The 17,691-nt window shown below is 41.8% G+C and overlaps 1 protein-coding gene and 1 long non-coding RNA gene across 2 annotated transcripts; both read right to left on the reverse strand.

Moving 5' to 3' along the window:
* Window positions 1-8,950: 8,950 nt before the first annotated feature.
* Window positions 8,951-9,623, reverse strand: LOC309485497. Its single transcript, XR_014201211.1, has 2 exons — window positions 9,218-9,623; window positions 8,951-9,139 (listed from the first exon to the last, which is right to left on the reverse strand). It is a non-coding gene; the product is annotated as an uncharacterized lncRNA (long non-coding RNA).
* A 3,226-nt stretch (window positions 9,624-12,849) lies between these two features.
* LOC309485654 (kelch-like protein 10) lies at window positions 12,850-17,143 on the reverse strand (the record flags this gene model as incomplete). The annotated part of the gene is made up of 8 exons (XM_082152584.1): window positions 12,850-13,837; window positions 13,959-14,050; window positions 14,369-14,485; window positions 14,661-14,810; window positions 14,997-15,194; window positions 15,563-15,979; window positions 16,290-16,779; window positions 17,118-17,143. 8 exons carry the CDS (start codon window positions 17,141-17,143, stop codon window positions 13,681-13,683), a joined length of 1,647 nt encoding a protein of 548 aa, XP_082008710.1. The 3' UTR covers window positions 12,850-13,680.
* Window positions 17,144-17,691: the final 548 nt, after the last annotated feature.

The following is a 17,691-nucleotide window of genomic DNA, read 5'->3' on the forward strand; positions in this document are numbered from 1 at the left end:
CCTATGGCGATCCAGCAAGAACGCGTGATCCAATCAGAGTGCTTGCTCGCCTTGAGCGCGCCAACATGGGCGTGGCTGAAGGGTATAAATTCCGCAGAATATCGCCATAGAGACAGGTTAAATCGACTGAAGCGAAGCACCTGACATGAGCAAAATAGCATGGCTGGCCATGCAATACTCATTCCCTTTTCTCTCAGGGAACCGAGGTTACGTAAGTAACCGAGTACGTTCCCTTTCGAGAACGATTCACTCGTATTGTGTTGCAAACGCTATGGGAACCCATTTTAAAACGCCGTGCTATTAGCAGATGACTACTCTGAAGATGTCCAGGGAGGCCCGGGACCAAAACAGAGTAGTCCGAACCATTGTAGACCAGAAGTGTCGGGTCCTAGGATGTTATATACTGCATATAGTGATAAGTGCAGAGTGCCACCGTGGGGGAGCCTCAGATATATAGGTCTGGACCCGTAGGGGCCAGGGTCTTAGATGGAAAGGACTCGTGCCTGCAAGGCAGGAACCTCTAAGTTATAGAATTTTGCAAATGTGGACGGAGCAGACCAGCCGGCCGCCGCACAAATGTCTTCTATAGGAACTCCACTGGACCATGCCCAAGAGGAAGCCATACCTCTTGTGGAGTGGGCTCTTACACCTATGGGGCACGGAAGGCCCATAGAAGCGTAGGCCAGAGATAGCATCAACTATCCATCTTGACAGTCTGTGTTTCGTGACCGGAGAACCCTTGGTGCGGCCACCGAAACAGACAAAGAGCTGTTCTGACTGCCTGAACAGGGCAGAACGCTCTAGATAAATTCTCAAAGCCCTAACGGAGCAGAGTATGTATGTGTAGCAGTACTGTTTACTTCTGTCGGGATTACTTAATATGAGAGGGGAGTGCCCTTTAATTGCGTTCCTTCGGTAATATATAATTGTGTCTCTATGGGTGTGCGTTCTCTATGCGTCATTGAGCGAGTCACCGTGTTTCCGGCGGGACGCGGGAATATTTGTAAGGTAGGAGCTGTTGGCAGTGATTGTAGCGTGTCTGGTTCGTTGGGTTGTCTCACAGGGATTCCATGGGTTTTTGTTAAAGGGTGGACAGAGGAGCTTTGCGGGATGCCTTAAATTTTATCTGTTTCCATGGATGTGTGTTTAATACGCAGTTTTGGTGCTGTGTGAATCGCACTACAGGTATGTTTTGACTGAGTTGATAACCATATGATCGTTAGTAGCCGGGCTGGCCAAATTCATATTTTTTGTGTGTGCTGTATTTTATATTTAAAGGATTAGTTCACCCCAAAATGAAAATTTCCTAATAATTTACTCACCCCAATGCCATCCAAGATATCCATGTCTTTCTTTCCTCAGTGGGAGAGAAATTATGTTTTTTGAGGAAAACATTTCTGGATTTTTCTTCTAACAATGGACTTCATTGGTCAGCCATCATTTTTAAGTCCAAATCAATGCAGTTTCAAAAGTCTTTGAAGTGTTTAAATGGGCTGTACACGATCACAGCTGAAGAAGAGGTTGTTATCAAGCGAAACGATAGGTCATTTAAAAAAAAAAATATATAATTTATAGACTTTTTACCTTCAATAGTTCGGATTGAGCTGATCAACAAACGGACAGGGAACTACGTCATCACATTGAAAGGTCGCGCCGGCGCCAGCGGAAGTACCGCCCCACTATTTACAATGCGACCATACGTAGGAGGATAGTTCAAATAGTATTGTTCAAAATCGTCTGCCATCATTCTTTTACCTTTTTTTGTTGAAGAGCGTTTGTCTCGTTTGTCTTAGTCTTCGTACAGTCGCATTGTAAACAGTGGGGCGGTACTTCCACTGGCGTGACCTTTCAACGTGATGACGTAGTTCCCTGTCCGTTTGTTGATCAGCTCAATCCGAACTATTCAAGGTAAAAAGTCTATAAATTATCATTTTTGTTTGAAAATGACCTATCGTTTCGCTAGATAACAACCTCTTCTTCAGCTGTGATCGCGTACAGCCCATTTAAACACTTCAAAGACTTTTGAAACTGCATTGATTTGGACTTAAAAACGATGGTGACCAATGAAGTCCATTGTTAGAAGAAAAATCCAGAAATGTTTTCCTCAAAAAACATAATTTCTCTCCCACTGAGGAAAGAAAGACATGGATATATTGGATGGCACTGGGGTGAGTAAATTATTAGGAAATGTTCATTTTGGGGTGAACTAATCCTTTAAGGGGCAGGCCGACGTGCAAGGGACGTTTCAGTGGGCTCTGGGTTTCATCTAAACCTCGGTGCGGATGCTCCTCTTGCTGTCTGCTTTGTTTTTGCTGCCTGTTTCGACATCATCGGACTTGTCAACGTGACTATATCCTGTTTCCGGGGTTTGAGGGAGACAGGACCGTACGAGTTTGTCTGCTCTATTGAACCGGCAGATGAGCGCCATTAACTCTGTTTCAGCTCGCGTGTAGACGCGCTTTGCCTGGTCCCTTCTCCATTGTTTGCGTTCATGGTGTTTAACACACTCAATCAGCTGGACCGTTGATTGTGGGCCGTTGGCGTGGTGCCTTCACCATCGATTATGTGCTGTGAGTAACCAATTTGATTCAAAAGCCTTTAGTGGCGTTCAAATATTAGATCAGCCACCTACCTGTCACCATTCCTTTCTGCAGTTTGTTTTCTTTAAACATTATTTGATTTTTCTGTGAGTTGATTGTTGTTGTGTGGTTTATATCTTCCTTATTGATTTGAGTTGTGCTGGGATTATTATCAATGTACATATTTTGTGTGTGATTTAAGTCTTTCTTGTTTATTTCTTATTTGTGGCCGACCTATTGAATATGTTTCTTTTTGTGACATTGTTGGCTGCTTTTGCCCATTTCTGTCCATCCTAGAATCGGTTGTCGGGGTGACCGGACGCGGCACCTCGATTCGATGAGCCGAACTGATGTGGTGAACTCTTAAAATTGTGTCTTAGATTGCCTGTCGTTCTGGTTAATGTTTTTTTTTATATAACTGGTTTAGCATGTGTGTGTGTTTTGTGTTACTTTTTCTTATTTCTTTTCTCTTCAGAATTGGGTCAGCCAGTTGCAGAGGATAAGCGCCTCTTCCCGATTGTGGTGGTGGGTTCTTTGCCTGAATGCTGTGCTCACAGTGAGGTGTGGCGTGAGTGTGCACGTACTGTATGATTGCTGTGTCCTTTCTGTCCAGGCGGGCCAGCGCCCAATTCTGAAGTGAGCGTTCGTGTGTTATTTTGTGTGGATTCTTTTTGATTTATTGGTGTTTTGTGTTTTAACTTTTATTGATGAGGAAATAAAGTTTTCTATTGTTTTATACTCAACCCATGTCTGATACCTGACTCAGCTGTAACTAACCTGTGAGCCTTGCTCTAGGATGAAGGGCATTTCCCCGGAAAGAGGCCCCGGGGTGGCGTAGTATATACCCACCTCATTTTGTGGCCTGGTTATCCATGCTAACGTGTAGGTTAAGCAGAATTGACTAAATCTTTAGTGTACCTCTAGTTAAAGCTGCCACATATGCATCACTATCGTCTTCTGAATAGGGAAGAGCAGAAAGAGAGATAACCTGGGCTCTGAACGGATTTGAGAGCACTTTAGGTACATATCCTCGGGTACCCTTTGAGGGGCCATGCGTGGAGGGCCCACAAGTCGGGACGGGGGTGCCAGATTGTCCTGTTTGCCTGCGTGAGGAGATCCTTCCTCAGCGGGATAGGCCACGGAGCTGTCGCTGACAGCTGCATCAGCTCTGGGAACCAGATCTGGGTCCGCCAGAGGGGGGCTACAAGAAGGACTGCACACTTGGTGTCCCTGATCCGTTCAATGATCTGAGGGAGCATAGAGACCGGAGGGAATGCATAAAGGGGGCGGCTGGGCCACTCGTGGGCCAGCGCATCCCTGCTCTTCGAGAAGAAGATTGGGCAGTGAGAGTTGTCTTCTGAGGCGAAGACTTCCCACAATAGGAGAACCGCCTGGGGGTGGAGAGACCATTCCTCTGGGGGAACATTATCTCTAGATAACATATCTGCCCCTTGGTTCAGCGTGCCCGGCACATGAGCCACCCTGAGTGAGCGCAGGTTGGCATGAGCCCATAACAGGAGCTGCTCGGCCATGGTGTACAGGTTGCGAGACCTGAGACCGCCCTGGCGATTTATGTAGGACACCACTGCCATGTTGTCCATCCGGACCAAGACGTGGTGTCCCGCCAGATGTGGAAGGAAGGTTTTTAGGGCTAGAAAAAACGCTCTTAATTCGAGACAGTTGATGTGTAGGCTTTTCTCCGAGCTCAACCAGAGGCTGGAGGCAGGCCTGCCCTCGTACAGGGCAACCCAACCAAAGTTGGAAGCGTCTGTTGAAATAGCCTTCCTTTTCGAAACCAGGCCCATGCTCACACGAGGCTCAAATCTCGTCGAATGCCACAGGGAAACGGCGATCAGCTTAGATGGCGTGGAATCAGCCAGGCGCTGAAGCAGTTCCGCTGCTGGGCTGTTCGACGGCGAGAGGCTTCTAGTCTGGAGAAGATTAGCGATGAGGTGAGTACTTTTCTCTAAAGGAGATTAAATCTGTCTCTATGGTGATATTCTGCGGAATTTATACCCTTCAGCCACGCCCATATTGGCGCGCTCAAGGCGAGCAAGGAGGCAAGCGCTCTGATTGGATCACGCGTCCTTGCTGGATCACCATAGGTTTGTGCAGTTGCCGCAGCACAGCCAATCAGCATGCTTCAGCCAGCTATGATGTGCTCGCTGTGCAGCTGGACTGCGTTTTAAAATAAAGGCTTCAATATTCTCGAGAAAAGGAGTTTTCCCATAGCGTTTGCAACGCAATACGAGTGAACCGTTCTCGAAAGGGAACATCTGTGTTTCTCTGCTCATCCTGAACTGAAGCTCAAGCTCTTCAACACAATGGTGACCCACAAAACTCAACAGCAACGCTTTAAATCCCAACAGAACATTAAACACTAACAGATCTTCACTATATCAATGGCACTTCGTGCTTGAACCCCTAATAAATAAAAACATCAACCAACACCTCGTGAATGTCTAAACAAATATATAACATAAATCAACCACTAATCTTAATATGAATACGATAACAACTAAATACTTATTCTATTTGTCTGACACATCTACAGTACAAGACATAGTAACACATTTAAAAGTGTTCTACAAATTTGAAGGACATCCGATTAACCATCTGTCCACTAGAGGGGGACAACCAGCACAAGTTATCAAAGGAACAGCTCACCAATAAATGACAATTCTGTCACAATTTATTCACCCTCATCGTTTTAAGTTCATATAATGTTTTTATTATTTCTCTTATTTTTGTTTTGTTTTGTTTTTTTAAGTTTTTTAAATGGGTTTCAAATGACGGGGTGAGATAATAATGACAATAATTGTTTAAAGTATATATTTTAAATGTATTTATATAATTTTGAGAGGTGAGGTTTTCATTTAGAAATCAACACAAACCTCATTTTCTAACAACTGTTTTAACAGTAAATGTGCACTAACAGTGAAACACACAGTAAGAGAAATCAAGCCCTTGATACACATCTCATCTAGGATTCTGAATGAAGGATTTGGTGTAAAGTGCTCTCAAAACGTGGAGACTGGTTGTCACGGTTTATGAATTCGTTGTCTCCTTTCTCGTCTTGAGTTATGTGTGTGTGTGTGTGTGTGTGTGTGTGCATGTGGGCGTGGTCGCTGATCAGCGAACCCATTTTAGTCTCACTGTTGTCGCCTTTTCTTTGTCAAATCGTTGTGGATGTTCCCGCGTGTTGTTTCCTGCCTGTCTTCTGTTCCCGTGTGTTCAGCATTCCTGGTTCTTCACGCCGTCTACTACCTGGTCTCCGGTCCCCGAGTCATCTCCGCTATTCTCTGGATCTTCATCATCATCACCATCACCAGAGAGATCAGGTTGATCAGAGATCAGCGTCCCTGTGCTGCCAAGGGCTTCATACACACCATCACTCTCCCAGCATCTGACCAGCTCTCAATAAACATATCTTCATTTTGCAATTGAATCTTCTGATTATTTCCTAACAGAACGATCTGACCATCATGGATTCAGCAAATGCACCAGAACTGAACGAGTTCCAGTCACGAAGCATTTCCAGAATGGATCAACAAGAATAAAACCTGGCCGTCACGGGACAAGCAGTGCAAGCCTCGGTAGCACAGGTGTCAGAGCTCACCCAACAGCTTCAACACCTAGCTAGTTCCACTGCACCCAGCCCACCGCCTGTTCCCCCTACTCCACCTGCATCCAGCCGCCAACCTGAACCACGTCTACCAACTCCTGAACTGTATTCTGGTGAGCTGAATTATTGTAGGGCATTTTTGACGAAATGCTCAATGTTTTTTTTCCCTCCAGCCACAGACTTTCAGCACGGAGGAATCTAAGGTGGCCTTCGTGCTCACATTACTCTCAGGGCTGGCGGCTCTGTGGGGAATGGCGGTGTGGGAGAACCAATATTTATGCTGTTCCTCGTTCCAGGCACTTTCTGATGAGATGAGACGGGTTTTTGATCGAGCGGTTGCAGGACGGGAGGCAGAACGTCAACTCGCTGACCTCCGTCAAGGTAATCGATCAGTGTCAGATTACTCGATTGAATTCCGTACCCTGGTTGCCGAGTGCCACTGGAACGAGGAAGCGCAGTGGGACATGTTCCTGCATGGGTTGGCTGACCGCAGATCTTCACCATGGACCTGAACTGTTGTCGCCTTGTCTTTGTCAGATCGTTGTGGATGTTCCTGCATGTTGTTTCCTGCCTGTCTCCTGTTCCCGTGTGTTCTCCGTGTTCAGCACTCCTGGTTCTTCATGCCGTCTACTTCCTGGTCTCCGGTCCCCGAGTCATCTCCGCTATTCTCTGGATCTTCATCATTATCACCATCACCATCACGGAGAGATCGGGTTGTCCTCAGCGTCCCTGTGCTGCCAAGGGATTCATACCGGACATTTGCACACCATCACTCTACCAGCATCTGACCAGCTCTCAATAAACATATCAGTAACACTTTACAATACGGGTGCACTAATAACTAATGCACAGATAATCATGTGTTAATGTATGACTCATGAAGAAGTTAACCATTAATTAATGATTACTGCATCAGTAACTAATAAAGATTCTACATGATTAATAGATTAAGTAATATTTGAATTGTTATTAATTAAATGTGTCATAATGTATTAATTCCTTAAAGGACAAGTTCGGTATTTTACACTTAAAGCCCTGTTTACAGATCGTATCTGATGAAATAGAACGGTTAAGATTAAAATTTGGACACATGCTGCTGTTCCGAGAATTTTTGGTTTATTTCGCTCCCCCCCCCAATGGTTGTCTATATGCACTGGAAGATTCCGTGCTAAAAACACATTAAACTTTCGTTTACAAAGACGTGAAACTCACCGAGTGGTCAGGGGGTGTTCACTGATATGTTCCATCAAAAATCGCTGAAAAAGATGCATTCCAACAGGTTTTATCGTAGTTTTTGTCCAACTCCCATTGACTTGCTGTCAGACCGCAGCACCTTTACGGTATTACTCCGCCGCTTCTTCTTCTGCTTCTTCTGTGTATTCAATGAAATGCCCGTGGTTTGCTTGCAATTGGCAAAGGTGCATTATCGCCACCAACTGGGCTGGAGTGTCTATTATTCAAGCTCTCAACGGAAGAATCACGGGTGTGACGCGTTTGGCAAAATAGGTCCACAAAAGCGAAATAAACCTAAAATTCTCGGGACAGGAGCATGTGTCCAAATTTTAATCTTAACCGTTCTATTTCATCAGATACGATCTGTAAACAGGGCTTTAAGTGTAAAATACCGAACTTGTCCTTTAATAACATATTTTATTAAAGCTGCAGTCCGTAGTTTTTCCTCTTTGTCGCCATCTCTGTTTGAAATCTACAATTGCAGTCATTCGCGGGATTATCAACTTTACGTGAGTTGTGCCTCGGCACGGCACAGCGCGGATGAACACAATGTTTTGAGGAGTATGTGTGGCTGTCCGTCACCGCGCCGGTGTGGATACTGTCATTCAGAATCACAGATTATACTTTTTAGAAGTATGATCAACATAAGAGTTTTCACCGGAAAATGTTCTGAACAAGTAAGTAACATCCACTTTGTTCTGAACAACTAAGGGGAAAAAACCATTGGAGTAAATCGCGCTGATTTAATCTAACGATCGCTTCATATCACGTAAAACCGTGCAAATTATACTTTGTTCTCAAATTGTAATGTTAACAACATCAGCATTGCGTGACAACATTTAATGCCCTTCCGATATTTATCCTTGTTTTTGCATGTGCCGGTTGCAGTCTCTTTTTTTCTGTAGCCACTTGAAGTCCGAACGAAGTCTTTTGCATTTTACAACTGGTGAATCTCGTCACTGGTGATTGTCGTTTGAACCTTTCTGGATCCGCCATCAAATTAATACGTTTAATTATATCAAGTGCTGCGAGAAAAGGCTATAAATCTCCACTTCCAGCATCCTCACACACAATATAGCCTACTAGCCGAGACTCCTTCTTTATGTGTACAGATGTGACGTAATGACGCAATATAGCCTACTAGCCGAGACTCTCCTTTATGACTACAGATGTGACGTAATGACTCAATATAGCCTACTAGCCGAGACTCTTCTTTATGTGGACAGATGTGACGTAATGACGCAATATAGCCTACTAGCCGAGACTCTTCTTTATGTGTACAGATGTGACGTAATGACGCAATGTAGCCTACTAGCCGAGACTCTTGTTTATGTGTACAGATGTGATGTAATGGCGCAATATAGCCTACTAGCCGAGACTCCTTCTTTATGTGTACAGATGTGACGTAATGACGCAATATAGCCTACTAGACGAGACCCTTCTTTATGTGTGTGACGTAATGACTCAATATAGTCTACTAGCCGAGACTCTTCTTTATGTGGACAGATGTGACGTAATGACGCAATATAGCCTACTAGCCGAGACTCTTCTTTATGTGTACAGATGTGACGTAATGACTCAATATAGCCTACTAGCCGAGACTCTTCTTTATGTGGACAGATGTGACGTAATGACTCAATATAGTCTACTAGCCGAGACTCTTCTTTATGTGGACAGATGTGACGTAATGACGCAATATAGCCTACTAGCCACGCAATATAGCCTACTAGCCGAGACTCTTCTTTATGTGGACAGATGTGACGTAATGACTCAATATAGCAAACTAGCCGAGACTCTTCTTTATGTGTACAGATGTGACGTAATGACGCAATATAGCCTACTAGCCGAGACTCTTCTTTATGTGCATAGATGTGACGTAATGACTCAATATAGTCTACTAGCCGAGACTCTTCTTTATGTGCATAGATGTGACGTAATGACGCAATATAGCCTACTAGCCGAGACTCTTCTTTATGTGCATAGATGTGACGTAATGACGCAAAGACATGCTCAAATTTCCCGTGGAAATCCACCAGTACCAGTGGAATTAAAAACATTATTACGAGCTTACCGTTTTGAGTCGAGCTAAGGCAAGCAGAGAGTTTTGAACACTGGCTGGTTATGTACTTGCTCAAAAAATTATTTTGGATAATTTTTAACCCAAAAAAGTTACGGACTGGAGCTTTAACTAATAGTGTAAATGAATGCGTTAATTACCACAATGGGTTGAAGTCATGTACTTCAACTTCAAATTGTCTGCTTTATTAGCTTTCATTAGCTAATAAAGCAGACAATAATGATTTGCAAATGTATCATTATGTTATGACTTTACTTGTTGAGGCACATGACTATTAACTAATTGTTAAGTAATATGCCATTTTGGTTTTGACATCCACACTAAGCCATGGATTTCAATTTCCAACCATGTACAACCAAGATTTCACTGAGTCCAATGAACCTTGTTGTTCATGGCACAGGACTATGTCAGGTTAAGCTTGAGGTCGTGGTACACTGAGAACATGCGGCTGAGCACTGCTATTTCATAACACTGTGTCTAGACTGGACAAAGACAACAGAACGTCCATTATAGTCAGTGATACTACACTGGATGCGGCGCGACACTACACGACAAAACCACGACAGTAAACCGATGCCACACTCTATTTCTAACGTACTCAGAGCTCTTGTGCTAGTTCTGTTACGAAGGACAAATGGACTTGCAATGGTCTGTCATGTCCAGTGTAGACAGCTGGTCTCGTCCAGTTTAAACAGTGTAACAGTGGTCAGGAGTTCAGATTCTGGTGTGCTGATATTTGTGTGCAGCCCAACTTACCCATTCTTCAAACACATTCTTTGACATTACATTCACTGCATGTGCAAACTGTCAAAACCCATAAATGGCATATTACTTAACAATTAGTTAATAGTCACGTGCCTCAACAAGTAAAGTCATAACATAATGATACATTTGAAAATCATTAGTTAATGATTAATTAAAGCAGACAACTGGAAGTTGAAGTACATCGCTTTGACCAACTGTGGTAATAAACGCATTAATTTACACTTTTAGTTAATAAAATAAGTTATAATAAGGTAATTAAAGGGTTAGTTCACCCAAAAATGAAAATTCTGTCAGTAATTACTCACCCTCATGTTGTTCCAACCCCGTAAGACCACTAATCTGCATTAATTCATGCTTAACTAATGCACAGATAATGATGTGTTAATGTATGACTCATGAAGAACTAAACCATTAATTAATGATTACTGCATCAGCAACTAATACAGATTATAAATGATTAATATATTAAGTAATATACAGTATGAATTTTTATTAATTAAAGGGATACTTCAGGATTTAGCATTAAGCTTTGTATTAGTAGAAAACCTGTAGTATTTTCGAATTACCATGCTTTCTACCCTCATATCCCCCTGAGACGAGAGATTTATGTATTTTTTGTCTGGAAAAAGTCCTCCGATGACGCAAAAATCGTCATTTTGCGTCATCGGAGGCTTTTTTGGCCAGAGGCTAAAGACTACAGCCGGTAGGAGGAGCTGTCCCGCAAGTTTTCAACCCGCCCATAGAGGGTGGGATCTCACTCACAGAATGTACACATAGTATCAGCCGTCTTTCTTTGGAAGCTAAGCTAACAGGCTCTTGTTCTGTGGAGAAAGCTGAGTAGTAGGGGTTACCATCCTCTTTTTCCCGGACATGTCCGGCCGTCGAGATCGTCCAAAATGTCCGGGATTCGGCTTTTGCTTTCTGCAGTCGCCATTCATTGTTTACATGCACACCTTATATTTCAATCTAACTGAATTCATTCCGATTGGTGAATCTCAATGTAGTGTTTACATGAACGCTAAACAAGTGATCGGTTGAAGTGCGTTTTAACATTGCTAAGAAAATTCCCGCTCCTCCGTGAGAGATACGACCCTCATCCGGAATGCAGAATCCCTGACAACATTCAAAAGACAGCTGAAAACCAATCTCTTCCGTGAGCACTTAACCTTATATAAAAAAAAAAATAATAATTTCCTTTCCCTTTGAAACATCACTTATCAGGCTTATGCTACTCTGAATAATACCTGAACTTCGTATTTTGAGCACTTCTTGCGTTGTTGTTGCTTTTGCCTCTTTATGATGACTCGCTGAACTTTGTCCTAATTTGTAAGTCGCTTTGGACAAAGGCGTCTGCTAAATGACTAAATGTAAATGTAAATGTAATACGAGACCGGTGCGTCTCAGTAATCACGCCACCGGCCTCGCGCCGTTCTCCCGCGCCCCTCAGCCTCGTCCTGCTCGCCACAGTAAACATAATGAATGGCGACTGTAGAACGCAAAAGCCGAATCCCGGACATTTTGGGCGATCTCGAAATACCGGGCAAACTCGTCACGGAGTCTCACTAGTAGCGTAGTCTTCTTGTTTTCAACTGCGCTCTCTAACTGGTAGGCGTGGCTTGGGAGTGGCCTCGTAGGGCAGCGAAGGAAGTGCATTCTGGGAGTTGTTGTCTTTCATTCACATAAGCCAAAAATACATTTTCTGGCTTTTCTCAGTCTAGAAAGCTCCGAATTCAAAAATAATTTCACATTTCTTCTACATAAATGACCTATTTTAAATACACATTCATCTTTCCAGAGGTGAAGTATCCCTTTAAATGTGTCATAATGTATTAAAGGGTAACTAAACCCCTGGTCAGAGCCTGACTCCACCCACTGGCAATATTTGAAAAATGCTGGAAAAGTAGGCAGAGCCCAGTGGAGAGGGGGCGTGCATCTGTGACTTATCTCTCTGCAGGCAAGGGCGTGGTTAGCTGGTACCCTCTGACGTCAGAGGGTACCACAACTTCCAATAGGAAAATTCAACTGCAGTAGCCACTGTTCAACCTGAAGAGGGCAGCACTCAGACGTTTTTACACCATATTTTGTAAAATTAAAACACTTTAAACACAAATGTCAAAAAAACTACTTGAATCAATGAACAGCACTAATAAAGCCCCATTCTTACAGATCATTAACTAAAAAAAGTTGGTTTAGGGTTTAGTTACCCTTTAAAGGGTTAGTTCACCCTGTCAGTAATTACTCACCCTCATGTTGTTCCAACCCTGTAAGACCTTCGTTCATCTTCGGAACACAAATTAAGATATTTTTGATTAAATCTGAGAGCTGTCTCACTCCTCCATAGGCTTCTAAGGGACTGAAACTTGCTGGCCCAGAAAAGTTATTAAAGAGATCGTTAATATAGTCCAAGTGACTACAGTGGCTCAATCTTAAGTTTATAAAGCGACGAGAATACTTTTTATGCGAATTTTTTTTTTTTTTAAACGACTTTATTCCACTATTCATTTCCTTCTCTCTGGGCCTCGAGTTAGTTCACATAGTGTTTTAACGCAGCGCGTCTGTGTTGCACGTCACCACGTAGGCTCACTATTGGCCGACGCTGGTCATGTGTGATGCGTGTGGCGTACAACACAGACGCGCTACACTGTTACACTACGTGAAAAAACTCGAGGCCCAGAGAGAAGGAAATGAATAGTGGAATAAAGTCGTTATTTTTTTTATTTTTTTTCGCACAAAAAATATTCTCGTCGCTTTATAAACTTAAGATTGAGCCACTGTAGTCACTTGGACTATATTAACGATCTCTTTAATAACTTTTCTGGGCCAGCAAGTTTCAGTCCCTTAGAAGCCTATGGAGGAGTGAGACAGCTCTCAGATTTAATCAAAAATATCTTAATTTGTGTTCCGAAGATGAACGAAGGTTTTACGGGGTTGGAACAACATGAGGGTGAGTAATTACTGACAGAATTTTCATTTTTGGGTGAACTAACCCTTTAATACATTATGACACATTTAATTAATAAAAATGCATATATTACTTAATATATTAATCATTTAGAATCTGTATTAGTTGCTGATGCAGTAATCATTAATTAATGGTTTAGTTCTTCATGAGTCATACATTAACACATCATTATCTGTGCATTAGTTAAGCATGAATTAATGCAGATTAGTGCACCCGTATTGTAAAGTGTTACCAACATATCTTCATTTTGCAATTGAATCTTCTGATTATTTCCTAACACTGGTAACCAGCCAAAAGCTTTATAACAAAGCTGTAGAGATCCCTTGCAAGGTTTAATTTTTTTAATGAACAACACTACACCTGAGAGAAAGTTTAACATTTAGAATACAGCCTCTTTTTTTTATGCATTTATTCAGGAAACATGACACTCTATTTGTAGTCAGATTGTCAGATCTGCTAGAGGGAGATCATTCACTGTCAGACTCGTCTTGTGTCTGGTGTCTCGTAGGGCAGCATACTGTGCCATGTTAGGCAATCCTGATGCTACGCAACAGCTCAGAGCACTGCGGGAAATGGCCATTTCATTTGCAGCAAACCTGTATAGAAAACAGATGCAGTGAATGCAATGAAATATAGCCTGCATTAGACGTGCAGACTTACACTTATAACTAATGCAGTGTGAAATGATCTGTGAGATTTAGTGTTTGTGGAAGTTACCATCGATCTGTCTTCTCATCGTAGCGCTCCACATCAGAGGTGTTGCTTACTCCATTATAGCCTCCGACAGCAAACAACTGACCATTAACTACCTGGATTTTGAGGAAAGGAAAAAGGAAAATGAATAATGTACAGCTAAACTCTTTAACTTGTCATGAATAAATCTTATAGATGCAACACTTCAATTAAACATAGTAGAATTTTTTGACTCTTTGAATTAGGTAGATGTATTTATAGTCAAACACATTGATCTTTGAAGCCTTTAAACAATTTTAGGGTGCAATTTTCCACTTATTGTCAATATGGGACCAAAACTATTTTTTTTTCTGCATATTCATTATCATCAAATAATTATTGTAATGTTATTTCATAGTTTCACCAGATACACATATTAACTGTCCACATCACACCTCAATGCCAAAGAAGCTGCGTGGATTGCACATTGATGCAACATCACTCCAGGTGTTAGTGAGCGGATTGTAGGCCTCCGCACTCCGAAATTCACTGGCACCATCAAAACCACCAACCTTTAAATAAATACACTCTTTACTTATGTATTCTGAGCATTTATATATGCACATCCATGCATGCATTTACAGAAGTGCAACCTATAAACTGTGATTGTTCCATATTTCTGTATTTGTGTCATGGTTATCATAGCCAATTAACACTATAGAACTGATATGTGTGTTTAATACTCACAGCATACACTAGATCTGCATAAGCGATCACACCTAAACTAATGCGGCGGCTACTCATGGGAGCGATGAGAGTCCACTGGTTTGTTTCAGGGTTGAAGCTCTCAGCAGAGGAGAGATGCTCGGTCCCAGAAAAACCACCACAGATGTAAATCTGACAAACACAAACATAACATGCATGATGTTTGTGCACAATCATCACAGACTGATCAGAAAAGCAGTGTTTAAAACACTCAGTAAATTGTATGATATTCCTTTTCATATTTTAACTATTCCCATGCTTTACAGGCATTAAGAGTCTCCAGTAGAAGAGTGTGGAATCATGGGTAAGTGCTCTTACCCTGCCCTGCAGTGAGGTGGCGCTAGCGTCACTCCTCTTTTCATTCATGGGTGCCATCATTGTCCACTGATTGGTGTTTGGATCGTAGCGTTCTACTGTTTTAAGCCATTCGCGTCCATCAAAACCACCTATGGCATAAATGAGCCCGTCCAGAACAGCAACACTAATATAGCAGCGGCGTTCATACATGGGGGCCACCTACAACACACCAAATACATCAGTGTGCGAACACACATCAATACACCATCTCATTGGTTCTGTCCTATCAGTTGCAAATAAATACAATGGTATTACTATTATTATTTTTCTTAATGGCATTTTTTTTGACACAGTCATGATGGTAACTCTGGTGTATTGTATTATATTATTAAGCTACAACAATTGCTGGAACACAAACAAAAATGCATCATGGTTTGTATCTATTCTTTGAAGTAATGTGGAGTACAGCACATCTTTCAGCACTGTGGTCCATATCAAAGTACAATCCGGTACCATCACTGTACCACAATACTGTTTTGTAAAGGAAGCTAAATTAAAGTTACATGTTGAGCTACAGCATTACTCACCTCATGCCAAGTCTGAGTGATAAGATTGAATTTCCTCACGCTGTTGAAACACTCCATGTCATAACCACCAATACAGTAGACAAACTCATCCAGGACTGCTGTACCATGATGGGCTCTGGGACGCTCATCCTTTTGAGTCACATTGACCCAGCAGTCTGCCTTCGCATCGTATGCCTCAATCTCATTGGTGGGTCTATTGCCACTCCGTCCTCCGATGGCCAATAGGATCGATGAGGGCAGACGTGGACGTGTCAGTTGATGCATGAGTTCTGAGTTGGTGGGTTCATCCATGTTGTGGTCAAACAAAGTCTTCATTGCATTGATGATAACAGGCATGCAGGCTTCATTCTCCATCACTAACGCATTGCACTTTACATTATTGATGAAGTAGTCTGATGACATCAACCCCAATCGAACCTGAAGCACAAGGGAGAGAACTTTGAATTAAGTTTATTTTTCTTACCGCATGTCAGGACTATTGTAGTTAAACTAAAACTAAAACCCTAAAATAAAATTAAAAACCTTTTCTCGTTTTCATTTAGTCTGATGTATACTAAAATAACAAAAAATTTAACTGAAAAAATATTATATTAAATTATAGACAAATAAAAAAAAAAAATTATAAATCACAAAACAAATAACATTAAAATAATAGCAGAAAATATATCTTGATTTAAGAGTTTTAAGATATTTGTAATGAAAAACAAGACAAAAATCTCTGTTTTACCTTTGGCAGAAGCACGGCAATGTGTTGCCTCCTGTTTTCTGGTGCATGATAAATCCAGTGGAGGACGGCTTCAAAAACCACCTCCTCCTGTCTGACATTCAGCTCATCCTCATCAATGATCTCCTCCAGCTGTTCCAGGGAGAGCTCCAGGAACTCCTCAGGTACGTGCAGAACCTCCTCAAAGTGCTGCAGGATGTAGTGCTGTGCTTTACAGCGGAGCTTTGAGCAGGAGGAAAAGTCCTCTGTCAACTTGCAGATGCTAATGCAGTTCTCTGGGCATAAGTGTGACTCCAGGAACTGACAGCAGGAATCTACAAGACCTGAGACTAAGGTCATGTCAGCCGCCACCAAGAGCTCCAACACATTCTCTTGAGTAATGAGCACAGATCTTGTGTACGCATACTGGATAATAAGAGGCATGATGTCTCTGGATATTCCTGGAATTTCACAGACATGTCGTGGTCTGCTCCCGTCGTTGGAGAAAAGAGCCCTGTGAACAAATTTGACAAAGAAATACAGGCATTAATAATGAGCGTAAATAAAATAACTTTTCGTTATTTACATTTTAATTTCAGCCAAATTTTCTCATGTAAAGAATCCAATTAGTTTCACCATTCAAAATGAAGAATTAAATTTCAAGAAAGGGTTTTCCTAGATACCGGAGTTACATTCTTTGTTCCGGCAATACACATTCATTTTCATGCATTTATACATTTGGAAAGCTTAGGCAGTTTCAACAGTATGATGTTAGCAGTGGAAATTATGTAATTATAATTAATTATTTCTTAGTAATTTGCGCACAATTGCAGTTCAAATGCTTCTTCTCACCTGAAGTAGCTGCTGCAGCCACACATGATGATCTTGTGCACTTGAAATTCTCTGTCATTTGACTTGATGATCATGTCAGTGTGTTCGTCCAGTAAACGTGCTTCATCAAACACGTCAAAAGCGGCTCTTATGTTCTCCATGTTCTCTCAGGACTGTAAATGTTTTCAGTCTTCTCACCTCAAACTCTGATTAAAGTCTCCTCAGGATTGTGTCTTTGTGGGGACTTTTGCTCAGAAGAGTTCTATAGAATGTCTCTGTGACATCATAGTAGTAGAGCTTGAATATATAGATTTTTTTCAGTTTGTGTCTTGGCCACATAGTTATTATAGAGTTTTGTTTTATCGATTCCTGCATAAAATATCTTCACAGTCACAAAGATATTAAAAATGATTAAAAACTCAGTGACAAATGCAATAAATAAAGCATGGGCAGACATGGGTGACGCATTCATTTTTTTTTTTTCTCTTTCGCGCAGGTCATGTTTTGAAAGACGATGTCCTGTAGCTTACTAATGTAAATAAATAAAAATGTTTAATAAAAAAGCGTTGCTAACACAATGCTAAATCATAAATCA

The sequence above is a fragment of the Leuciscus leuciscus genome, assembly GCF_965113295.1.
Source record: "Leuciscus leuciscus genome assembly, chromosome: 21".
Taxonomy (NCBI): Eukaryota; Metazoa; Chordata; class Actinopteri; order Cypriniformes; family Leuciscidae; genus Leuciscus; species Leuciscus leuciscus.